Below are 26,277 nucleotides of genomic sequence, written 5' to 3'. Positions count from 1 at the left end.
TTTCCCCAAGGATCTTTTACTGGCACCAATGTTGTTCAGCATATTCATAAATAATCTGGGAAAGGAAGGTAAACTGTGAACTGACAAAGTCTGCAGATAATACAAAATTACAGAAGATAGTTAAATCCAGAGTTGACTGTGGGTATGTTTTTCCTTGCTTTCCTATAGAGCAAGGAAAAACCTATGGCTGGCCTGTTCCACCTAAGACAGGTTGAGGGGGCTTAGGCTGTGGGAAAGTTACACTGCTGTGTAGATTTCTGGGCTCAGGCTGGAGCTCAGGTTCTGGGGTGTTCCCTCCTTCCAGGGTCCCAGAGCCCAGATTTTTTTTCTTTAGACATATCCTGTAAAGAGTTACAAAAGGATTTTACAAAGTTGGATGACTGGGCAACAAAATGACAGCTGAAATTCAGTGTTGTGTAATGCATATTCGAAAACATAATCTGAACAATATATACAAATGATGGGGTCTAAATAGTTAGCACTTAAAGAGATTATGACATCATTGTGGATAGTTCTATGAAAACATCTGCTCAATATGCAGCAGCAGTCAAAAAAAGCTACCAATGTTAGGAACCATGAGGAAAAGAATAGATAAGACAGCTAATATATAGCTTCTATATAAATCCATGATGCACCCACCTTTGGAATACTGCATACAACTTTGGTCTCCCCATTTTAAAAAAGATACATTAGAACTGGAAAACTTACAAAGGGAACAACAAAAATGATTAAGAGCATGGAACAAATTTAGTATGAGGCAAGACTAAAAAGGCTTGGACTGTTGCATAAAAAAAGAGGTGACTTAGGAGATATGATAGAGGACTATAAAATATAGAATTGCATGGAGAGAGCGAGTGAGCGTTTATTTATCCCTTTACGTAATACAAGAACTGGGATCACCCAATGATATTAATAGGCAGGAGATTTAGAATAAACATAAGAAAATACTTTTTACACAACATATAGTCAACTTGTAGAACTTGTTGCCAAAGGATGTTGTGAAGGCCAAAAGTATAATTGGGTTCAAAAGAGAATTAGAGAAGTTCATGGAGAATAGGTCTATCAATGGCTGTTGGCAAAGATGTTGAGGAAATCAACCCCATTCATCTTAGAAAAGAGGAGACGGGGGGGGATATGATAGAGGTCTATAAAATCATGACAATGTGGAAAGTGAATAAGGAAAAGTTATTTACTTATTCCCACAATATAACAACTAGGGGTCACCTAATGAAATTAATAGGCAGCAGGTTTAAAACAAACAAAATAATGTTTTTCTTCATTCAGCGCACAGTCAACCTGTGGAACTCCTTGCCAGAGGATGTTATGAAGGCTAGAACTTTAACATGTTCAAAAAAGAGCTCGATAGATTCATGGAAGTTAGGTATATCAATGACTATTAGCCAGAATGGGTAGGAATGGTGTCCCTAGCCTCTATGGCTGTGTCTACATTGGCATCCCTTTCCGGAAAAGGGATGCTAATGAGACACTTCGGAATTGCAAATCCGCGGGGGATTTAAATATCCCCCGCGGCATTTGCATTTGCATGGCTGCCGCTTTTTTCCGGCTTGGGGTTTTTGCCGGAGAAAAGCGCCATTGTAGACGCGATTTTCCGGAAAATAAGCCCTTTTCTGGGAGATCCCTTATTCCTACTTTAAGGGATCTCCCAGAAAAGGGCTTATTTTCCGGAAAATCGCGTCTACACTGGCGCTTTCCTCCGGCAAAAACCCCGAGCCGGAAAAAAGCGGCAGCCATGCAAATGCCGTGGGGGATATTTAAATCCCCCGTGGATTTGCAATTCTGAAGTGTCTCATTAGCATCCCTTTTCCGGAAAGGGATGCCAGTGTAGACACAGCCTACTTGTCTGGAAATGGATGACAGGAGAGAGATCACATGAGGATTACCTGTTGTGTTCCCTCCCTCTGGGGCATCTGGTATTGGCCACTGTCAGCAGACAGGATACTAGGCTAGATGGATCTTTGGTCTGACCCAGTATGGATGTTCTTATGTTCGTTCTCTGGGAGTCGATAAACTTCTGATTGTCATAAACTGGAAGTGGATCACTTGATAATTGCCCTATTCTGTTTGTTCCCTATCTTGCATTGGGATTTGGAAGATAGGATACTAAGCTGCATGGCCTGTTGGCCTGACCTTGTGTGCCCATTCTTATGTAAGTTTATTTGATAGGCTGATTTAAATATGGCCAAATTAATTTTCAGAGATTTTTGTGACCAAATCAACTTGAGACCAAGCTGTGTTTTCACTGTTATCTGGAAACTTTCCAGCTAATTGCAAAGTGATGTAAATTTAGCTTTGCTTTAATTTATGTTCTAATTTTGGAACTTGCATCAAAAGCCTTAGGACTTAGTGCTTTCCGGGCTTTCTTCATCTCAATATTCCTCCATGTAGCAATACAAAGAGACAAGTAAATACTCTTATCTCCCTGTGACATCTGTGGCAATGCATAACTTTAAACTACCCACATCACCAGTTGCAGAGAGATGCATACAAATTATACCTTTTTTATGGAGATTTGAGTCTGTCCTACAGACTCATGAACATTACACATTTGAGTAATCCCGTTGTAGTTTATGGGGCTACATTTGTTTACAGTTCAGCACTTGCATACATTTTTTCAGGGCTGGAATTTTAAAATAATGGCTAGACCAGAGTGTCCCGGATCATAGAGGTTCAACATGCAGTAGCTGCCTAGTGCTTGGAGCAGCAGTACCCCACAGAAAATTGGTATGCAAGTGGCTATATAAGATATAAAATCTTCAGCTTTCATAATCTCTGCAAAACAAATTTGTGGAAAAATGTGAGTTTTGTTTTATTAAATATTTTCTGTTAAGACCCCAGTAAGAACAATTTATAGCTGCATGAGTGAGTTCTGCTTTGTCTTGCTTTAATATAAACACATCAAATTGAATTTATAAAGAGTGTGATTAAGTGTGATCAAAGCCCTTTTTGCTACCTTTCCCCCTCAAAAAATAAAGGTTTTCTTTCTACCTTCCATACTCATATGGTGACATCAAAGTCATGAAAAAGATGTTGCTCCAGAAACTTCTCCAATAGGTTTTTCAAGTCTGGTTTGATTCAATCTGTTCATCTTCTTTTTCTATTGAGGAAGGTTTGGCGGACCATTTAATGGCTCAGGCTTATCTGAAGAACTGGTTTTGCCCACAAAAACGTATGATACTATATATATTTTTGTTAGTCTCTAAGGTGCTGCAGGACTACTTTTTTTTATAAAAACATGGTATAAGTCACTTGACACATCTTTTATTGCACTGTTTCACATGCTTGAGTATTATAGGCAAAAGTGAGAAATGGTTCAGTCAATTGGACACTGTTGGTGCTAGGGAAGTAGTTCTTGGTAATATTTAACCTTGAGGTTTTTTTTAAGTTTTCTTGTTCTAAAAATTCTATAGATACTTTCCTATTATCCATTTATTTCCCCATTTATGAAGCCAATCTGCTCACGGTGGTACTAAATTTTAGAAATTAAAAGGTTATTAGCAACCCATCTCATGTTGTAAGCAAATACATTTCCTTACTTGTGTTTTTAACAACACATGAAGGCATAGAATTTTAAAAATCCAATTCACCTGTCAGTTTATGCTCGTTTCCTGCTCCTACATGCAGGACACTGCCCTCTTTGTTTCTTTTTGTTTGGATGAAAAAATTCTCTTGTAGGGTCTTCATGTTTGGGTTTCAAACACTGTGGAGTAATGATCTTTTGAGTAAGATAACTATGTTCACTAGAAAAAAATGTTAAGTTTTTGTTTGTCCTATATGTTAGGAAATTTAGGCAACATTTATGTTAAGGTCCCTTTAACAGAAGAATATAGTTTATTCCTTCAAATGCTAAAATAGAGGAAGGGAATTGTTACATAAATATACAATAGACAGTGAAGCCTGTCTTTAATGTTCACTCAAGGAATTCACACACATTGGGCAGTCTTCAAAGATATTAAACATGTATCGGAAAATAGGGGTATTTTAAAATGGTCCCTTAAGAGAGGATTGCTTATTAGATGTGATATTTAATGCAGATTTCTCTTTATAGCTAGGGTCATACTGTATTATTATGGTTTTTGGTGGGGCCCTCTGGCAGAGGTTGATATGCATACTGCTTGGAAGGACCATTGTTTGTGAAATTTTGTGCGTACTTGATCTACTTTTACTTCCTTTGCACAGATCCGTCGAAGGCGCCTTGCTCGGCTTGCAGGTGGACCATCTTCCCAGCCCACCACCCCACTTACCTCTCCACAAAGAGAGAACCCACCTGGACCACCTGTAGTAGTGCCAGCCCCAGGTCCATCCCACAATTTTGGCCTGAATGTCCATAGCATGACCCCAGCTACCTCTCCAATTGGCGCATCAGGTAGGCTGCAACTTAATTACTGAAGAATTATTTTGTTGTGGTGGTTGTGATTATTCTGGGTTGTGATTATTCTGTTTTAACTTTTTAAACCTACAAGATAAGTGCTACCATGTTCTTCTGGTATAATTTGATAGGAGTTCAGGAAAATGGACACTTTCTTATGTTGAATATATTTAATTATTTTGCTGGAAGCTATATGCAGTTGTTTAGGTGATTGCAATAACATAAGGATTGTCAAGTGATTAAATTAATTATAATTAATTTCATGATTAAAATGAATCCTGATTAATCATATGATTAATAACATTGTTAAACAATAATAGAATACCATTTAATTGAATATTTTACATGTTTTCTGCATTTTCAAATATATTTAAATTACAACTCAGAATACAAAGTCTACAGTGCTCACTTTGTTTATTTTTGGTTACTGTAAAAAACAAAAGAAATAGTATTTTTCAGTTTACCTAATACAAGTACTGTAGTGTAACTCCTTATCATGACAGTTGAACTTACAAATGTGGAATTATTTATCAAAAATAAAACAATGTAAAACTTTAGTGCCAACAACTCCACTCCGTACTATTTGTTATTCAGCTACGTGCTCTTTCGGAACCCCTGTCTTCCTCCTCCTATGAGGACAAAGGGCTCTTCGGAAAGAGGAGACTTTTCCAAAATTAGGCCCAGTGTAGACAGGCCAAATTTTGGAAAATCCTCTTCCAAAAAAACTATTGGAAAAAGGTATGCAAATTGCGGAGCGCAGTTTGCGTACCTTTTTCTGATAGATCACTGTAGTGTAGACATAGCCTCAGACAAACAAGTTTGTTTACATTTGCAGGAGCTAATGTTGCCTGCCTCTTGTTCTCACTTTCAGATGACATTCTGAACAGGTGTTCACATGGTTCTGTTGTAGATAGCATTGCAAGATATTTACATGCCAGAGGTGCTAAAGATCCATATGTTACTTAATGCTTCAACCATCATTCCAGAGAACATGCATCCATATTGGATGGGTTCTGTTTGATAACAGTCCAAAGCAGTGTGGTCCAGCACATGTTTATTTTCATAATTTGAATCAGATGTCACCAGCAGAAGGTTGATTTTCTTTTTTCTGTTTTGGGTTCTGGAGTTGCCGTATCAGAGTGTTGCTCTTTTTAAGATATCTGAAAGCTTGCTCTAAACCTCATTCCTCTTAGGTTTTGGAAGGCATTTCAGATTCTTAAACTTTGTGTTGAGTACTGTAGCTATCTTTAGAAATCTCACATTGGTACCTTCTTTGCATTTTGTGAAGCCTGCAGTGAAAGTGTTCTCAAAATGAACAAAGTGCTGAGTGAATAGTATAAAATATATGGCAGAATGGATGAAACAGCCGGAGGCCTACAATTTTCCCCCACATGTTCAATCTCAAATTTAATTAATGCATTATTTTTTTTTAAGTGCCATTAGCTACGGATGTTCAAAATCATTTATTTGTATAAATGCGTAACTGCTGAATTTTTTTAGCGGTTACATTTTTACACGCAGGGGGCAGGCAGGAGCCATTGCTCATTGGGAATCAGCTTTTAAGCTTTTGTTACTCTGTGGGAGGCAAGGGGGAGCAGATGGCTCCCCACAGGTGCTGGCTCTTGCTGCGTCAAGTGGAGGAGATGCGTATAACCATTGAGATTAACTGATGAGCCCATATTTGTTGGTTGGTTGTATGCAAGGATACACACATCCCCGTTAGGGATGTTAGATATCATATAACTGAATAGATGTGTAACTGCATGAAATCTTAGTGGTTGATCGACTATTCGATGGCTCCTGGAGGGATGGCAGCGGTTTTGCTCCAGGCCCCACTCCCAGGGAGTCCCCCCCCCCTGCAGAGATAGAGGCACCAGTGCAGGGCAAGGACGGGACAGGTGGGAGCCAGTATGCATGGGAGCCAGCTTTGAAGCCAACTCTCCATACTGACACCCGCCAAACAGGCAGCAGCACAGGCTCCATGCGAGCACTGGCTCCCGCCTCCTCCCACGCCTCGTGTGTAAAGGTGTAACTGCTGAAAACTTAATCAGTTACATGTTTACAAAAATAAACTTATTTTAACATAGCTAGAGTTTAGTATACCAGGCATGTAAATAACTGGCAATGCTGGCTACAAAACTCACACGCAGATGTTTTCAGGTGACGTACTAAAAAGTGGGTAGCATTATCTCCCACAAATGTAAACAAACTTGTTTGCTTGGTGGTTGGCTGAACAAAAAGTAGGACTGAATGGACATGATATGAAAGCTGTAAAGTTTTACATTTTTATTTGAGTGTAGTTACTTGAAAATGTAGAAAAACATCCAAAATATTTAATTAATGTAAGTTGTTTCAGTTTCATAGTTTAAAACTGTGATTGATTAAGATGAATTTGTTAATTGTGAATAATTTTTTGTGAGTTAATCACATGAGTTTACTGAGATTACTCAATAGTGCTAATTAACGTATTTTAAATTACTTAAATTTTCTATTGGGAACCTGTAAAGGAGAGAAGTCTTCAGCGTAATTTTTTTGGAGAGCAGGAGTTCCAGATGATCCTAAAACATAGTTTACTCAGAGTTAAAAATGGTGTAGTGAGAGGTATATAATGTATGTGCTTACATCTGCAGAATAATCTGAACAAAAAAAGTTTTTTTCCCCCTTATGCCTTTTAGATGATCAGAGATTGTAAGTAACTTTTTTATTGATTGGCTTCTAGCTGGACTTCAACACTCCAAAGTCCAGCTTTGTTTCAGATGTTGTGTTACTAGTGTTAAGTTTGTTTGAATGCTACATGTGGTGTTTCTGTATTGTCTATAGGAACAAGATATATAAAGTAAATAAACAGAGGTGAAAACAGTCTTCTCACATTTCTGGAGGATAATGGTAGAATCTCCATTAGTTATTATTCTTGTGGATCTAGGAGCCAGAAGGCTTGGAAAATGTCCAAGCCAACCTAATATTTTTTTTCTTTAAATGAGAAGATCAGAATGAGAAGAGGACAATTTTGTTTGTTGAGACAAGCAATTTTTACATATAATTTGTGTTGGTGGTTGATACTAGAACAAGTTGACACACTTGCCAGATACCCAAATATACTTTGGAATTACATATAAAGTTTACAGTATGTCTACATTGCATTCCTTTTTAGAGAGAGGAATGCAAATGCAGATGAACGGAATTGCAAATGAAGTGCGATTTGAATTTCCCGTGCTTCATTTGCATAATCGCGTCTAGGCGCTATTTCGAAATACCCTATTTCAAAAAAAGAAATGCTGTGTAGACGCAGTTATTTTATAAGGAGTAAGGGTTATTGCAAAAGAAGGTTTTTTTTTAAATAATCGCATCTACACAGCATTTCTTTTTTTGAAATAGGGTATTTCGAAATAGCGCCTGGCCGTGATTATGCAGATGAAGCATGGGAAATTACAATTCATGCTTCATTTGCAATTTTGTTGGTCTGCATTTGCATTCCTCTCTCGAAAGACGAACGCAATGTAGACATATCCTTTCATATAATTAAGAAATCAGAAGCGCTAAACTGAGGTTTTAAAAAAATAGTATTTCAAAGGTAGGGAGTTGCTATTTTTATCAAACTAATATTAAATGTCAGGGAGATTTTACATATTTGGGGCAAAAGAAAAAGTGTTTTTCTATGCCTCTGTAGAAAGGTGCGGATCAAGCTAGCTAATGACTGACTTGCATTGTGCGCCTTTGTCTCATGTGTTGAGTTTATGGTTATGTCTTTTGGAACATGCATTGACTGAACATCTTAAATACCGTGTGCAGATATGCTTACCCTGTCCCAAAAAAGAATTAGAATTGGAAAAGTTTCAGAAAAGGGCAACAAGTATATTAGAAGTATGGAATGAGTTCTGTATGAGGAAAGATAATAAAATTGGGATTTTTTCAGCTTGGAATAGGGTTACCATGTAGCTTCAGAAAAAATACCAGACGCACCCGGGGAACCGGCCAGGAGGGGAGTGGGGCTGGCTGGGGGGGGAGGAGAGGGGCGAGGAAGCGGGGCTGGCTGGGGAACATCAGGGGGCAGCGGGGCTGGCTGGCTGGAAGCAGGGCTGGCCGGGAGTGGGGGTCAGGGAAGTGGGGCTGGCTGGAGGAGATCGGGAGGAGGAGAACTGGCCGGCAGGAAGCAGGGCTGGCTGGGAGGGGGGCCAGGGGGAATGGGGCTGGTCGGGGGGGAGTGGGGCTGGCCAAGGGGGCAGAGGGGCAGAAGAGAATCGGCCAGCAGGGAGCGGGACTGACCCGGGCACATGCAGATCCCAGGGCGCTGCCTGTCCCGCACATGGTCCCGGCGAAGCACAAGCGAGTCCAGCTACCGCTCTACAACGCGCTTGAACAGCACTCAGGAGCACGGATAGGGCTTCTCCTCCTCCCCAAGGCGTCACTCCTACATCAGACACAACCAGAGGCTCCCAGCATTGATTGAGCTCCCGCCAAGCTTCCATCGGGCGCCTAGCCGGAAAACCAGAAAATACCAGACATTGCACATGTCTCGTATTTTCTGAATTATTTTACCGGACAGAGGGCCCAAAAACGGGACTGTCTGGTTGAATACCAGACACCTGGCAACCCTAGCTTGGAAAAAAAGAGGAACTAAGGGGAGATGTACTTAGCTCTATAAAATTATGACCTGTATAGAGAAAGTAGATAAGGAAGTGCTATTTACTCCTCATAGCACAAGAACTAGGGGTCACCAAATGAAATTAATAGGCAGCAGGTTTAAAGCAAACAAAAGGAAGTATTTCCTCACACATCCCATGGTCAAACTGTGGAACTCCTTGCCAGAGGATGTTTGTTGTGAAGGCTGAAACTATAATAGGATTAAAAAAAGACCTAGATAAATTCATGGAGGATAAATATATTAATGGCTTTTAGCCAGGATAGGTAGAGATGATGTCCCTAGCCTCTCTTTGTCAGAAGCTGGGAATGAGTGAGGGGGGATGGATCACTTGATGTTTACCTGTTCTATTCATCCTCTCTGGGGCACCTGGCACTTGCCAGAGTGACCTGGACAGATTAGAGGATTGGGCGAAAAGAAATCTGATGAGGTTCAACAAGGACCAGTGCAGAGTCCTGCACTTGGGACGGAAGAATCCCAAGCATTGTTACAGGCTGGGGACTGGCAGGCTAAGTAGCAGTTCAGTAGAAAAGGACCTGGGGATTACAGTGGATGAGAAGCTGGATATGAGCAAACAGTGTTCCCTTGTAGCCAAGAAGGCTAATGGCATATTAGTGTGAATTAGGAGAAGCATTGCCAGCAGATCCAGATAAATGATTATTTCCCTTTATTCGGCTCTGGTGAGGCCACATCTGGAGTACTGCATCCAGTTCTGGGCCCCCCACTATAGAAGGGATGTGGACACATTGTAAAGGGTTCAGTGGAGGGTGACCAAAATGATTAGGGGGCTGGAGTGCATGACCTATGAGGAGAGACTGAGGGATTTGCGTTGGTTTAGTCTACAGAAGAGGAGAGTGAGGGAGGATTTGATAGCAGCCTTCAACTTCCTGAAGGAAGGTTCCAAAGAGAATGGAGAGAGGCAGAACAAGGAGCAATGGTCTCAAGTTGTGGTGGGAAAGGTCTAGGTTGGATATTAGGAAAAACTATTTCACTAGGAGGGTGGTGAAGCACTGGAATGGGTTACCTAGGGAGGTGGTGGAATGGTTTTTAAGTCTCAACTTGACAAAGGCCTGGCTGGGTTGATTTAGTTGGGATTGGTCCTGCCTTGGGCAGGGGGTTGGACTTGATGACCTCCTGAGGTCTCTTCCAGCTCTCTGATTCTGTGATTGTCAGAATACATGAGAACAGGCTAGATGGATCTTTGGTGTAACCCATTATGACCATTCTTTGCATTCATCAGAGTCAAGCTAGAAGGCTGGGAACCTCCTCTTTTATTACATACAGTCCTCTCTCAGGACTGGCTAAAAAAAACCTCTGACTCCTTGCTATAGTACTGACTTAACTTAGCAAGCTAATTTCCTGTCTAAAGAATTCTTGTCTCACCTGAAATCTGCAGTGTTTTTCACCAAAGTAAGCAGAGATTCTGTTTTTCAGTAATGTTATTTCCTAGGTGAAGGATAAAGGTACGCTTCCTTCGGTATCTGTCTTGCTTTCTCTTTCTTTCTTCCGAAATTCATTCTGTACCCAGAGTCAAGGTTTCCAGTCATAACTTATTTATGCTGCCGCCTTGTTGATTTCACTAATGCTTCTCCCCCTTCCCCAGATTTCTGTGTAAATGATTCCCCATTGTGTTAGTTTACATTGCTTAATTTCATGCCATACAGACAAATCTTGTTTCTTGTTTGCCTTTGTAACTCTGCCCTGATGCAGACTTGAAAACATGTTTTCATTATACAGACATAACTCTCTACATAGTATTTGTACCTAGGTTTCTCAATTATATTAATGACCAGTATGGCCCTGGTTTATATTTAAGAACTCACATGACATTCTTTAGTGAACCAGAATATACATACTGGAATTAGGATATTCTTGTAACCCTCTTACCAGTTGGTATGGAGAGATTCATGGGTCACAGTTTGTTTACTTGGAAAGGTCAGTGTGACAAATATATTTGTCTGTACGAAACATCCATACCTTGGGTATGAGAGTGGTTGGTTTGTCATGCTCAGAAGGATAAAATCAATAGTTAAAGTACTGTGTCCACTTCCCATTGTTTTGGTAATTGAAACCATGTTCAGTTTTTTTCAGGCCAGAATGGGTAGGGTGGGGAGGGGTAGATAAACTGGAAAATTGGTGGCGATTAGTGGTGTTCAGTGCTGAGCAGCCGTTGTACACGTTTCACATGAACAGAAATTCATTTTAAGCTCTACAGTTAGCACTCCTAAGGGATTCCCGCTAGATTAAAATGACTTTAGAGGATTTTAATACACTTAAATGTGAAGGGAGAGCAGCTCCAGCAAAAAAAAAAAAGTTCTTGCAAGTGTCCCTGTGTGTGTGAGTTTTATACACTGGTGAGGTCAGAGCACATGATCCATTTGGTGGAAAAGATGCTTGTTAATTATATTCCTACTAGAAGATTTACTTGTTGCTCAGGTCCTTAACTAATTTTGGGTGTTTTTTTTGTTTTTTTTGGAAAATAAAATTAAGATGTCCATGCTTCAATTGAATCATTGATCTGTGGTGGGGTTGGGGATGGGATGTTCAGTATTCAGGCTGCCTCAGGAAGGGAAGACTACTCCAGCCCTCTCTGAACACAACAGCTTAGGGCCAGGTGATAAGTGCCTCTCCATGACTGCTGTGCTTCAGCAGGCACAGCCGGGGAGGAGTGCATGTCCCCCAGCTAGGGCAGGTCCAGATTTGTCTGTCCTTTGCACTCCCCAGCCAGAGTGAGGAATGCAACAAACTGTGCACTTTTCCCATTACTGCCTGACAAAGGGGAACCGCCAGCAAAGTTCCCTTCCTAAAGGGCACCTGGGAGTGGGCAGCTCATGGCTGGGACAGTCCTGGATAGGTGGAGGCATGCCTCTTTTACCTGAGTGGTGATTCTGTCTGTCTTCTGTATGGTTTTTATGAGAAAGCAATCCCATTCCAGGCACATCTAATTTTCCTGGCACAACCAAACCCTTATGTTGCTTTAAGTTACGATAAGAGGAAGCTCTTTACTGAATTTGGTGGTCCTAGCTCTTACTATTTTGGAGGAATTCTTGAACAGAGACATACTCTCTCAAGTATATAGTAGATTTGAGGTGTAGATATTAGACCCTGGAAATAGAAAATAAAGTAAGGGAGCAAGACATACGCAACATGTGTTCTTTATGCTCAGTGCACATCAGTATGTACAGTAATTCTTCATTTAACGCGTGCCCGCTTAACATGTTTTTGCGATAGCACGATTTTTTTTTAGGGAACGTTTTTTGAATGACACGACTGTCCCCGAAATAACACGATTTCCCCAGCCGGCCTGTTGCCAGTGGCTGTGTGGGGCTTCCCCCGCCTCCCTGCAAAGTGGTGGAGGGTTCGCTGCTTGCCGTGCCGTTCCCCGGCAACTCCTCCCACCCCCCTCGCCAGACGCAGTGCGGGTCCCGACAGACTTGTCACGGGGCATACTCCCAACCCAATCCCCCTCCTCTCTCTTCCCCTTCCCTTCCCCAAACACCTCCTCTCCCTGCTATATCCCCCTTTCTTCCCCAATCTTATGTCCCGGTCCCAACAGACACCACCGCTTGAAATGCAACCCCCACCTTTTCCATTATTTTCAATGGAAAAATTGACCCGCATAACACATTTTCACTTAATACGATCATTTTCTGAAACATATCTATAGTGTTAAATGAGGAATTACTGTATTATAGTGTTTCCATTTACATTCTTTTATTTTAAAAAGAGACTGATTTTTTGAAGGTCAAATATTTGATAGAGAACGTGTTCCAGCATAATGCAGATATGGGGTTTGTGCAAATTATCTGAAGATAGAAAGTGCCAGGAAGGACACAGAGCTTATGGGACCCTGATCCTATATTGAGTATTGCAGTGTGGCCACCAAAGTGTTTTTTCTAGTAGCAGGAGCAATGCTGTGCGAAACATGTAGAGCTTTGTACCTCATGAGAATGATGGAGGATTGTGCTTATCCCCTCCATTTTCTGCTCACATGTTTTTTTCTCTCTCTCCCTGCATTATCTGTAGATAATGAATTAGGTGCACTGGTGCCGTTGGGTCTTGTCTACATTAAGGACATTTACATTGAAGTCACTAACTGGTGATTGTTTTGCACAGGCATTTGACTGAAATAAAGTAGGGGTTACACCAGGACACTGCAAGCATCGACAGGTGCCTGCTTGGCCCCCCTCGCGCTGCTGCCTCTATATCAGAGGCAGTGTGGTAGGGAGACAGGCGGCTCTGCGAGAGCCAGTACATGCGGGCAGTTGTCTTAAAAGCTGGCTCCCCATATACACTGACTCCTACCTGTCCCCCTGTGCTGTTGCTTATGATACAGCAGCAACAACTTGAGGACGGAGGGGGCTTACATGCAATCATGAATGTTAACTGATGAGCCCAAGTTTATTGGTTAACCGTTTCACATCTCTACCTTAAACCAGTCACACAGTAATATGACCTGCTTTAAATTGGTGCAGCATATTTACAGGAAGGATTCGTGATGGGTTAACTACATCAAAGTGGTTACACTGTTGCTATATAGATATGGCCTTATGTATGTTCTGCTTGGTGCGAGGGATATACCTGACACTAATGCTTCCTTGAGCTATCCATTTAGCTATCTTTTATGCTGGATTGCAACAGATTTGTCCACCTTGCAAGGACTTGCAGGGTCCTGGCTGCAGCACGTATTCCGTAATCTCTCTACTTTCAGAAGGATTTATTTTTTCTCATCCATGAAGTGGAATAATTTGTGAATATGTAATATTGGTAAATGGGCATTTCAGCAAAATCTAACTTATGTTAGCAGATCACAATTCCCATTTTTCCTCCTCGTTTTTACAGAATGCTTAGTTAGCTGAGAATTCTGTTAAAATGACTCTGCTAATTGTCAGCTTCAGCCCAACATAGACCGCTAATGTACATTTGCTACGTTTCCTCCCCTCCCCCCGTGTGTGTGCGCTTGTGCGCGTGCATGGTAAGTGTAACAGTTGTAAATTGTGGCAGGTCTGGGTTACCTATTCTTTCATATCAATCTACACAATGCACTTGTCATTTCAGCCATAGAACTGGGATGTTTTGTTAATCTTAGTTCAATTGTATTTCTCATATACATGGTGTTTAATAGTACCTTGCACATACTGTATATTGTGCCATTGGTCTAATGATCTCAAAAAGCACTCCAGACACACAACTTGAGTGAGGAAGTTGAGTATTGTATCCATTTTTCCCACATGGGAAGGAGAGGTCAGGAATAATCTTGGCTTCTGGTACTATGTTCTGGCCCATTTGGTTGCATTCCCACCCTATGCAGGTTTGCTTTTTCCTCTTCTCATGAGAGAGTGGCTATGTGACTTTTCTAGAAGGCCCCGTTTTGAGGTCACTGTCCTTTAGCTAAGCAGGGTTTGGACACACTGGTCAAGCTGTCAGAAGATTTACAATGAAACATGTGGTGCCCTGGCACGGGGTGCCCCCCCTCCCCAATGACATGGGGCCCCCAGAGCTGGGCAGTCCAGCACCTCCTCCCACACATGGGGTGACTGCTCTGTGGATGTGGGGGGGGGCAGTACCTCTGTGGGGGGCGGCAGAAGAGGGAGGCTCACCTGCAGGCTGCAGCCTCAGAAGAGCTGGTAGGAGGCGGCAAGCAGTGTGAGCACAGGCTGGAAAGCTTCAGAGGAGTACAGGGCAACCACACAGCTGGCCAGAGAAAAGTGGCACTTTGAAGCAAGAAAGTGCTGCCGCCTCTCTCTGTCCGCCGGCTGTGCGGCTACCCCGTGCTCCTCTGAAGCCTTCCAGCCCATGTTCGTGGTGCTGGCTGCCACCTGGTGAGTGACAGCTGTCCACAGGTGATGGGGAAAGCGGCCGGAGGATGGAAAGCCCAGTGCACTCAGGTGGTCAGTGGAAGGAACCCTCTCACCTTTAGGTAGAGCACATGTAGGGGTCTGCTCACATCTCCGGGCCAGCCAATGCAGGGCCACTGGGGCACCTGAAGCTGTCCTCCACAGCTATGGAGATTCATTGTTATTTTTTTTATTATTTTTATTTTTTGTATAAAGCACCCTTATCCAAAGCACTTGAAAATAGTTAGCTAATGGTATAAACAATATTTGGAAAGATCATGAAGTGGTCCACTGAGACCCTCAGCAATTTTCAAGTGGTCTGTGGGGGGGAAAAAAGTTAGACTACCAAAACAATCAGGGCACCTCACTTTTTTCATTTACTTTATATTACTTATTTAGAAAGAGGATGAAGAAAAAAGAATGAAAAATGGGAGTGGCAGGAAGAGAATGTTCTTTTTCTTGGCTGGGTCCCCAGGGGAGCCCCAAAAAGGAAGCTGAGTGCAGGGCCCCACTAACTCTAAATCCGCCACTGCAAATCATACTCATTAAAACAAAGCGTTTGTTCTGTTCCTTCTTGGCTTGTCTGTGTTTTAGTTTGTAATTTTTAAAACTATAAGTTTGTATAGGGATTCCCCGTAAGTGGATGGAATCCAAAATGATGGTTGACCATACAGAACGATGGGTATTCCAGCTGCAACTTGCTGCATGAATCTACCATGCTTTTCAGAAGAGAACAGTTAGAACTCTAATACAGGCAGTCCCCGACTTACGCGGATCCGACTTACATTGGATCTGCACTTACGAACGGGGCTTTTCTCGCCCCGGAGCTCACGGGCGGCGGGTCGCCACCCGTGTCCTCCGGGGCGAGAAAAGCTTCTCCCGGTCTCCCTGGTCTTCTGGGGGGATCCAGCAAATCCGCTGGACCCCCCCCCAGCAGACCAGGGACACCTGAGCAAAGCCGCCCAGGCGGCAGGAGTCCCGCTGCCTGGGCGGCTTTGCTTGTTTGTCCCGGAGCAAAGCCGCCCAGGCAGCGGGACTCCCGCCGCCTGGGCGGCTTTGCTCCTGTCCCCCTGGTCTGCTGGGGGGGGGTCCAGCAAAACTGCTGGACCCCCCCAGCAGACCAGGGACACGCGAGCAAAGCCGCCACCTGGAAACCCAGAAAACCCAAAGAAAAAGCTCATACACATTGCGAAGGGGTGCTATGAAGACACAACTTTAACCCTTTTCAGAATTGTCCTATCTTTGACTACCTCTTCTAATGTTTAGATTTACTGTGCATATTTTAATCACGTTAAGATGCAATAGTACCCCCTGCAAATTCTGTTAGATGGACCATGTTATATTATAACTTGATTCCTCTAACTCAGTACTTTTTTTGTGTGTAGGTATGAGTGGAGCTAATTTATTGGCATCATCTCTACATTGCCGCTGAATCTTCTCTAATAATAAGCATTTGGTTGTTTCCAGTTTAGGTCCTTAGACCAAGTTGAATAGGGATTTTTTTCTGACAATCTAGTCAGATTATGCCACAGTGCATACTGTCTCCTGTACCATGTTTATAACATGGATTTAAAAATGCAAAAGCCCTTTGTTTGTATTGGACAAAAACTGCTAGAAACAAGAGCGTTTGAATCACTTTTCACTTGCACTAGTTTTACAGTCAATGTAATTACTTCAGATGTACACTCATATATAGTAGGAGAATCTAGCCTAATCCCATTTAAATAGTTGTTGCAAACATCATTTATTATAAAATGTGGACACAACAAGAAATTGTTTTATTAGTGAGAAAGTGGTTTTACTTAATTTATTCTTCTTTTTGACCAAATGAAGCACAATTTTTTTTTTTTCAAATTGTATTCTTCTGCAGCCTGATTTTACTTTTGCAGTTTAGATATCCTCATGAAGTGGAAATTTGTGTCAAGATTTTCAAATATTTTGTGAAGAAACTTCTAACAAACCAATTGCAGCAAAATCTGTTCTACTTCACTATCCATGCTGTTAACTTTAAAATGTGGTTCTGTCACAAAGCACAGGAGAAGCTGCCACAGATTTTAGTAGTAATGCTGGAACAGACCCAAAGCTGGCATTTAAAAATAGGTTGTCAATCTGATTTTACACTTTTTACCTGAAAATTAATACTATTTGGGGAATGTCTTGAAAATAATGGAAGGAAAATCCCGTTGGAATGGAATTCACTGCAGCTCTTATATTAAACAAGCACACTAACAATAGCTTTTTCTTTGCTTGGTCTTCAAAGAGCCCAGTTATCAGCACACAAGTATTATACTGTGGAACTGCTACAGTCACAGCTTGCAATTTAATATAATTTTATTACGAGGCAAGACTTGACCTAACATCCCTCTCCCTGACTCAGTATCACAAAGCAGGAATTTTAGGAGTGTGCTGCACTTCAGCACTGACCTCTTCATGGAGGTTAGCAGCACTCGATCTGCTTTCATTAATTCAAATCCAAAGTTTATTCTTTGTTAGTATGAATTTTGCATGTGTATTTCTCTCTACATCCTAAAATGCTGGTGTGCATGTCTTCACATCCCAGTTGACTTGGCTGATTGGCAGCCAGGTTAGCCTAGCCATATTGCATAGCTACGCTTCAACTATTTTATCCTTACTGGTGCTACATTCATCTGTCTTCATCTCTAGAATATCTGGGACATTTCCCGTGGTTCTTTGTGCTTTAGTAAGTTGAGCCATGCTCATTTTTTCCCCACTGAATTGTGGGAGAACCTGTTTGCCCTTCTGGGTATTTGGAAGCAATCATGGGAAACCATTGGAAAACTATCAGTATTTTGAATGGGCTTAGCCTGCATCATCACTGCAAAGTAAGCAGGATACCACCCAAGTGCAAGCCGCACTTGGGGTTTACACAATATATTCCAGGACTGGCTAGCTAGCTTAGTTTGAAAGCACTACTGAGCTCAGGTTGGAGGTTTTAGGGTGTGGAGAACCAGTTTATGGGCATATTCAGATCACAGATGAGATTAACTTTGCAGCAAAGGCAATAACTTTTGTGTTCATCGGAAGACAGATAAACAGATGGGGTTGGAATGACTTGGCAGCATATAGCGCTACCTTACAGATGATCAGAGTCCAAGACCTGGTCTACAATACTGCAGGCCATCGACCTAAGTTAAGCAATTTCAACTACATAACTACTGCAGCTAAAGTCGATGTACTTCTGATTACTGCAGTATCTTCGCTGCAGTAAATCGACAACTGATGCTCTCCCATAAATTCTGCTTACTCTTTTCATTCTGTTTTGACAGAATAGCACTTGGCGGTCGATTTATCGCACCTATACTAAATGCAAAGAATCGGCCCCCCACTGGGTTGATCATTGCCTGTCAATCCAGCCCATAGCAAAGACATTCCCTGAGAGTGAGCGTAGTTCAGTGGTCACCAACGGGTCGATTGTGATCAACTGGTCGATTGTAGTGCCCCTAGGGGTTGATTGCTGTGGCCAGCTGACCAGGAGGCTGCTTCTCTTTGATCCTGCCCAGCTGGAGCGCAGCTCAGCCTCGGCAGGCTGAATGCCATGGCCAGCTGGCTGGGTGGCTTCCCCTCTTTGTTAACTTGCCAACAGGGAAGGGGAAGAGGTGCACATGCATGTGTCCCCCCTCTTGCCTCCTGCTCCTGAAGGAGGCTGGGCGGTTAGCACAAGTGGCACACTGGGAACAGGACTACCCCACACTATTCCCCGTAGGTTTTGTCAGAGAGCCGTCTACTCCAGTGCCCCGCTGCACCTCGCTGGGCTGCGTGTGGCCCTGGCCCAGTGGAAGCCAGTCCTGGGTTGCCCCAGGCTCTGCCTGCCCCAGCCCCAGCCCCAGGGCCGCTGCCTGCAGGCAGAGGGCCAGGCCAGGCAGGGAAGCTACTCTGCCACCTCTCCCTCCTCGCCCCTGTACAGATCCCTGGACGCTGCAAGTCCCAGTATTGCTGTCCTGCCGGTGAGTGCGCTGTGGGCACAGGGATGTAGGGGCAGGAGTGTGGGTGAAAGAGGATGCAGGGGCAGAGGTTGCACTGAGGGGCATGGGGCGATTTAGGGGATCAGGCTGTGGGGGCAGGATGGGATGAGGCAGGGGTTGCACTGAGGGGCATGGGATGATGCAGGGGATCAGGTTGGCAGGAATCATGGGGCTGAGATTAGAGCTGAGGGAAGATGTCGGGGGGGGGGGAGAGATACAGTTTTATTTTGCAGAAGCTGCACTTTCCTTTACTCCCCACTTCTTCGTCACCTTCCCCAACTAGCTATTTGGCTGTGTTCTCAGCCTTTCACCTTTTTCTGCATTATTGCCCCAAACTCCCACTTGTACCTCCACCTCTCCTACCTCTAAACTCCCTTCCAGACCCTGCACCCCACCTCCCACCCAGATCCTGCATCCCTCTCCCTCTCACTGGCAGCCCTGCCCCGCACATCTAGCCCCTCATTTTTGTTCCCACCCTAGAGCCTAAGGGGGTCCACAAAATCCACTAACTCTCTGGAACCCCAGAAAAGTAAATCTGGCCTATGAGATGCCCTGAACCTCAGTCCTTCCTGCTCCTTCCCTTTGCTCTGTGGAGGCTGGAGTGCCAGAAGAGTTAGGTGTCTCAGTTGGGGGCCACATCAGTGAGGGTTGGGGGTTTTGGGAGGAGTTTTTTTGCTTCTCACTTGTGTGGTCCCCATCTGATTTTTTTTTTCTATGGGTCAGTGGCCCCTGACCCAAAATAGGTTCTCCGCTCCCCCTATCCCCCCGCCATAAATAACGAAAACATTGAAACCTTTTTTTTGGGGGGGGGGGACAAAATGTTTTACTTTATTTAAAATGAAGTTTGATCAACTAACATGAAAAAGTTAAAAACGCTTAATCTGATTGGTTTAATTTAAATTATTATTCTCCCCAGTTGCAGCACTAGCAAAATGGCTCAGGTGTAATTATGTAATTAATTAACAGTGAGTTTCCATTAGCAGCAGGTGTCCACAGAAAGGTCTGGAGAGGGTGGGTCCTCCAGAAAGGCATGGGGTCTCAGGGAAGGGATGGGGTAGATGCTGGCTTGCCCTGACATTTAAAAAGGAATCTTGAGTGTAAAAAGTTTGGAGACCACTGGCTTAGTTCATTTCTTCCTTGCTCAGAAAGGTGGACACTGGGCTTGCACTGAGAGGACCCAGAGGTAGTTGTACCCAGTCAGTCTCAGGCAGGAGTGTTTAGTCATTGCAGACAGGAGGCTTATGGAGGGAAAAAATTTTTTTCCGTCCAGACTAACCCACAAAGGCAAAAATGGATTTGTATTTCAACTGGTTTTGGTGCAAAGTGTTAGTTTGTGTGAGTGTGTTTGTGGGGGTGATCTGCCTACATTAAGGATTGGGTTCAGAACAATGGGGACACAGTGATACATACACATTTAATAATATGTCTATAAAATGACTTGAACTTTAAAACTTGGCAACAACTTGCTGTGAGGCACTTCTTCTGATTTGGTCAGTCACTTTCTGCTGCTCAAGGTTTGTTTTTTGTCTATTAACATCTATTAACATCATGTACATTATTTATTTGGTTTAGATTTAATTTTTAAAAACTGGCTGACCTCACAAAGCTGTAGGGAAATTGGATCAAAGCCCCAGTATGGATTACCTTTCTTGCTCTTTCACTGATCGCTTCAGGCATTTGCATTCAGTGCAGTTTGGGGTGGCAGGGAGGTGTTATTGGACTGGGTAAGTGTATTTGGTATACCCACATTTCTCACCTGAGCAGTTTGGAAAAGGTGGAAAAATTCCTGTTGCCCTCTTGTGTTCTGGTGTAAATCACTGCCAAACATGTATATCTTGATAATTAAACTTTGGTACAGTTAAAACATAGATAATTACAGCATCACTCAGATGCACATAGCACAAAGAGGAAGTACAGACAGACAAATTTTCATGAGGCCATTCAGTGGCAACAATTTTGGTAAAGCATTACTGAGAATCCTTAATAGCTGGCTTGAGAAATTATGCAAAAAAAAAAAACCCCATATTGACTTCAGTGGATAATTATGCAATGGCTTCCCATTTCTGCAGCACTAATCTGGTTGTTGCTTTTCTTTAGGAGTAGCCCACCGAAGCCAGAGCAGTGAAGGAGTGAGTTCGCTCAGCAGTTCCCCATCTAACAGCCTTGAAACACAATCTCAATCTCTTTCCCGGTCCCAGAGCATGGATATTGATAGTGTCTCCTGTGAGAAAAGGTAAAAAGCACTGCTTAAGCTACCAGGCAGGTATTGCACTACAAGCCATCTAAATACTGTATGTCTGAAGAAAATACACTCTTTACTTCCACTCCCAACCATGTAAAAGGACAAGTTTAAAATGTTATTTCCTACAGTGCATAACCTTGTGATTTGTCCAGTCTTTTTTAATGGAGTCTACTTTTCCTAAATGGTTACAACACGGAATCATCCTAGACATTACAGGTGACCAGCAGGCTGAAGGGCATGCGTTAATAACTGTATTATAAATAAATTGTAGGATGGAATATCTGTACATTTTTCTTTGCCTGCTTAAAATCAGTGTCCTTCTTGTATTTAAAGCAACCATAATATGAGAGGCAAACCCAAAAGACCCATTTACTGGCTAGTAACTTTTAATTGCCATATTTATGGATCTGGCTATTGCCATGCATCGGTCCTATTTCCTGAGCAGTTTCCATTTAAGAGAACAGTCCTTCAGTCAGCATCTTGATAACGAATTCTTTGGGTTTCTAGCAGTTAATGGTCTTTTCTGTTCTTTCCTTTTACAGTATGTCCCAAGTGGACGTAGATTCAGGAATAGAAAACATGGAGGTCGATGAGAATGATCGCAGAGAGAAGAGGAGCCTGTCTGATAAGGTTGGTTAGTCCTGGAGTCTGTTTGATTTCAGGCTAGGTGTAGAAACTCTGTATTGTGATCTATAGCTCTTGCACTTTATAAGCAGCCTTACTTGGATTATGCAATTTAATGTTTAAATTTAAGGCACCATTCTTTTGTTGCTTAACATAATTCATGCTGCTGTTTGATAAAGTATTAAATTTGTTTTATGAAGACTTTGGCTTAGTTGGTCTCTTGCCTTTTGCTTATATTAGTGAAGCAGATGAACTAATAGATTAGCATTATGATGCTGGCTTTGCTCTCTTGAATTTTTCCATGCAGATAAGTTGCTTGCCAGAGGGTTAAATCAGACTTAGAAAAATGTCCCTAGTCAGAATCATACTTTGGTTGGCCCTCCTAGAAGGATGTGTCTGAAGTGGAAGAATAGTCAGACTAGTAGGAATACAAAGGGGTAACCAGTTAACCAGCACCCCAGCCCAGCTGGAGCAGCGACCCTCCCACAGCATGCCACAGGCAGGGGTCTGGCCTACCGCAGCTGGGCTCACCACATCTTAAATGGGATTTTACCTCACTACAGACTAGTGAAAGAGCAATATACAATATTGCTTTTAACCTGTCTCCTCTCACCTTTATGTATGCATAGATGTTTTTGAGGGGAAGCATCCAGTCTTCATCTAACTACCCTTCCTTCCTCATTTCCTGGTTAACTTAAAAAAACAGACAGAACTTGTGAGATAATGAATTTGTGTAGTAAGCAACTGTATGGTCTCAGAGTATTTTCTGCACAATAACTTCAACAATCTAGTTGATGGACTCTGGAAAAATGGTCTCAAGAGATGTAAGGAGGGAAATTGTGCCTTGCAATAAAATGAGTTTAACCCTCAAAATCTCGTTTTGTTTTTGTTTTTTTGTTTTTTTTCTCCCCAGTGTGGATTAGATCAAAGTAAACAATTGTTATGGGAAATTATTGAGAGAATTTTAAAGACCAGGTCCTTCCTCCTTTTTAAAGTACCTTCAGATTTTCTAATTAAAAACACTATATGCATTAGGTGGTGGTGTTACTACTACAAAAGAGAAAAAGAGTACCCATCTACACAAGCAATAGAGTAGAGCAGGGGGAAATCCAGACCCAAAGCTCAGATTCACGCCAAAGTTATGACTTGATTCTGGGTCCAATGGTAGAAATGCAGCCTTAATGTGAATGTGGAAAAGCTTCCACCACCATTTTTGCAGTGTTTCTTCTAAGCCTTTGTTTACGTCTGCAAATTCAGCAACAAGCTCAGTTGGTGAAAGTCTGGCTCTGAGCCATGTTGCAATAACCCTGCTGCAGAACTTATTTTTCTGAGCAATCGCTGCTGGTTGCAAGCCAGGCAGTCAGACAGCTTCCATTGTAATGCTGTGTGAAAGAAGTACAGTAGACTTCCGATAATCTGGAACCTTTGGGACCTAGGTGGTGCCAGATTATCGGATATGTCAGACTATCAGGAGGTACTATAAACTGGTTTTATATATATACTGTATACAGTATAACTGTATATAAAGTGTTTTTATCCCTTTTTACTGTACATACAGTATACTGTAACGTTTTAGTTTTTTAACCCTTTTTTACCCTTTTCGCTCGGTTCAGCCAACGTGACTCGTTTTTTGTGACTCGTTTTTTGCTGAAGCTCACTCTCTAGGAAATAATAGTGGTAGATAACTTTAATGGAAGTGGCAATCTCTCCTGTAACTGGAGTTACCCTTTGAATGCTAACCAGAGTCCAATTTTTTAATTGTTTTTATTTTTTTTATTTCTGCTTTATTTTTTCCAATTTGCATTTTTCCCCTTTCTTTTTTAAGAGAGATTTTGTTTTTCAGAAGATACTTGACTTGTCCTGATGATTCTAAAAAAGTTCAGTATCCGCTGAATACTTGATTTGTTCTATCTGATAACTGTGCTGTACTCTTCCAGGAGGATGGGCTTTAATCCAACAGGCTTTTTCCATCTCTAAACTGCTGTGGCTTAAAATCACATTTGCTGAGTTTTTGTCATTGCGGTGCGATCTGCCCCTTTTACTTTGTGTAATCGATGACTTGAGCATGTATTAGAAACTGCGCTGTAAAGTGAGAGCAAGGGCACGTGGTTTGAAGCTATTCCAACGTGTACCAGCTTAGGTGGATAGTGTATTTTAGGTCAGTAGCTGCAGTTGTTGCCATTAAAAAGTCAGCATTTGCCGACAGGAAGGTAAGAGAATAGAAAAGATGAGCTGTGGTGTGACGGAATAAGGAAGAGTGAGGTGAGGATGATCCAGTCACCAATGTGTTTCAACAAAAGGTGTTTGGCAACTGGTGGAATGTGCCCTACATCATAGAGCTCCAAGTGCATTGTTTTTTCTGGGAAATGCAGGAGAGGAAAAGAAAACATAATTTATAAAAAATAAGAAACAACTGACCGTATGCATCAAATGCTGTTCTTGTGTGAGTCTTCTAATTACAGTTATTGTTGCTAGCTGTAACGAAGAACAAACATTACTGGTTACATTTATCTTCTGCAAAGGTTTTTAAACACTGTCAATCTCTCCATCTTTGCAGATGATGATTATTTGAAACTTGATTCCTAACTCCCTTGATCTACTACTTTTCCACCTATTCCCCCTAAAATGTGGCATCACCTTTGTAAGTCCACTGTCATTCACTCCTTGTATTAGCAATTGCTTAGAGACAACTTGTTGAGAGAAGGAACTGCAAAGAAGTTTGTTTTGCCTTAGAATTCAATAGAATTAACATGGTTTTACTAAGGAAAGGGAGGAGAGGAATGAGGCAGTTGCTCTTGAGTGGTTTGTCCTGCTCTTCCCTCTTTCTGAGGGAAGCAAAGCTTTCAAGTTGGGTGGTTTGTAACGATTCTACCCAAGTGTTATGATTGCAAGTTTTCACTTGGTATCAGAATTAATTTTCTCGGTTTTTTTTTTTTTTTTTTTTGTATTCTATCTTTGGATACATCTACACTGCAACACTATTTTGAATTAACTACCGCTATTCCGAAATAACTTAGTCTGCGTCTACACAGCAGGCAGTTATTTTGAAATTGCGAAATACTGTCACGCTGGAGGACTTCTTACCCTGACACCTGTAACCCTCATTGTACAAGGAATAAGGGAAGTTGGAGGAAGAGTACTCTATTTTGAAATAAGTGCTGTGTCGATGTTCCCTATTTTGAAATAAGCTATTTCGAAATAAGGTACGCAATTGATGTAGCTCAATTTGTGTAGCTTACTTTGAATTAAGCCCTGCAGTGTAGACGCACCCTTTCACAACATGCTTATTAACTGTACTGAAGCCTTTTTACATTCATTGTGTTCTCATGTAGCAACTGGAAAACCCCAGTTGCTTCCAGATATCACAGTGTGCAAGCTGCAATTTCATTTACAGTGAAACTTCTGTGAAGAGTTCAGTTTTAGAAGAGAGACTTCCTTGTGCCATGACACTGTGCCTACTCCCATTGAATGGAGATGGATAGGACCATGAATAAAGAACATTCCTCTCAGCGGTTCCCAACCTTTTCCAATTGGACAATTCAGGAAGACTTGGTGACGCAAGGCAATTCAGAAACGGGGGGAGGAGAAGGGGCATAGCCACCTGGGGAGACACTTGGCGACCCTTTTGAAATGTAATAGTGACTCATATTTGGGTCCTGACCCATAGGTTGGGAAACCCTGCTCTATATTTAACATTCTGCAAGCCAGATAACTGGAAAGTGTTTTTTAACTGTGTATGGACGCAGTTATTTTTGTTGGTCTCTTTTTGGCAAAACAAAGATTAGGATTAAAAAGAGCGGGGGAAATCTGGAGGTTTTCACTTTGAGATGAATTCTTTAAAAAAACAGAAGTCCTGTCTGCTCTGAGTGGACATTAAATACAACTAAAATCCACATGGAACTCCTTGTAAGGGTAGAGAGTTGTGCTGGTATCCAGCCTAACATTTTTCTTCCTTCCATGCTGTTTTTTAGTATGTTTGCCAGTTGCTCAGCACCACATTGTTGTATGATATCATAATTTCATTTTCCCCATAACTCCTCTTTGAATAATTTTTCTTTTTGAAATATTTTGATACTTGTATCACTGTCCTTTCATAAACACCCAGAATCTGCTATCAAAGTCAAGTTGTAGCCATTAAACTGACATGCAAGAAGCCTTGCAGAACATTTTCTTTACAGTATCAATAGATAATATGCGTTGGGTTTTGTTTGTTCTGTTGGTTTTTGGCCACCAGAGCTGATTGTGTCTGTTGAAACTTTGACTTTCATAAGCCAAACCAAAATTATTGCAAAAAATGTTTTCCTCTTCCCTTCACAAGGAGCCTCCCTCAGGATCTGAAGTGTCCGAGGAGCAGGCCTTACAGCTGGTCTGTAAGATCTTCAGAGTATCGTGGAAGGATCGAGACAGAGACGTCATCTTCCTCGCTTGGTTTTCTGAGCAATTTAAGCAGAACCCAAAAGAAGGTAGAAACTTAAGCTGTTCCCATCATGCTAACAAATTGGAGGATTCATGTAATTGTTTTCAGACATTAAGTTTGTATGGCTGGCTTGTTGTCCAGCTTCATT

General features: G+C 42.1%; 1 protein-coding gene across 3 annotated transcripts in view; it reads left to right on the top strand.

Annotated features, from left to right (window-relative positions):
* The window catches only part of UBE4B (ubiquitination factor E4B), an 89,756-nt gene that overhangs the window by 9,383 nt on the left and 54,096 nt on the right, over nt 1-26,277 (top strand). For all 3 annotated transcript variants that reach the window (XM_006127067.3, XM_075906353.1, XM_006127069.3), the window contains exons 2-5: nt 4,198-4,384; nt 20,944-21,079; nt 21,631-21,718; nt 26,031-26,175. In XM_006127067.3, the coding sequence (XP_006127129.1) occupies nt 4,198-4,384; nt 20,944-21,079; nt 21,631-21,718; nt 26,031-26,175 (556 nt within the window). The remainder of the gene's footprint in view (nt 1-4,197; nt 4,385-20,943; nt 21,080-21,630; nt 21,719-26,030; nt 26,176-26,277) is intronic.

This window comes from Pelodiscus sinensis, chromosome 23 (assembly GCF_049634645.1).
Source record: "Pelodiscus sinensis isolate JC-2024 chromosome 23, ASM4963464v1, whole genome shotgun sequence".
NCBI lineage: Eukaryota > Metazoa > Chordata > Testudines > Trionychidae > Pelodiscus > Pelodiscus sinensis.
Note: the sequence above shows the minus strand (reverse complement) of the source record. Positions and strands in the feature narration are given on the sequence as shown.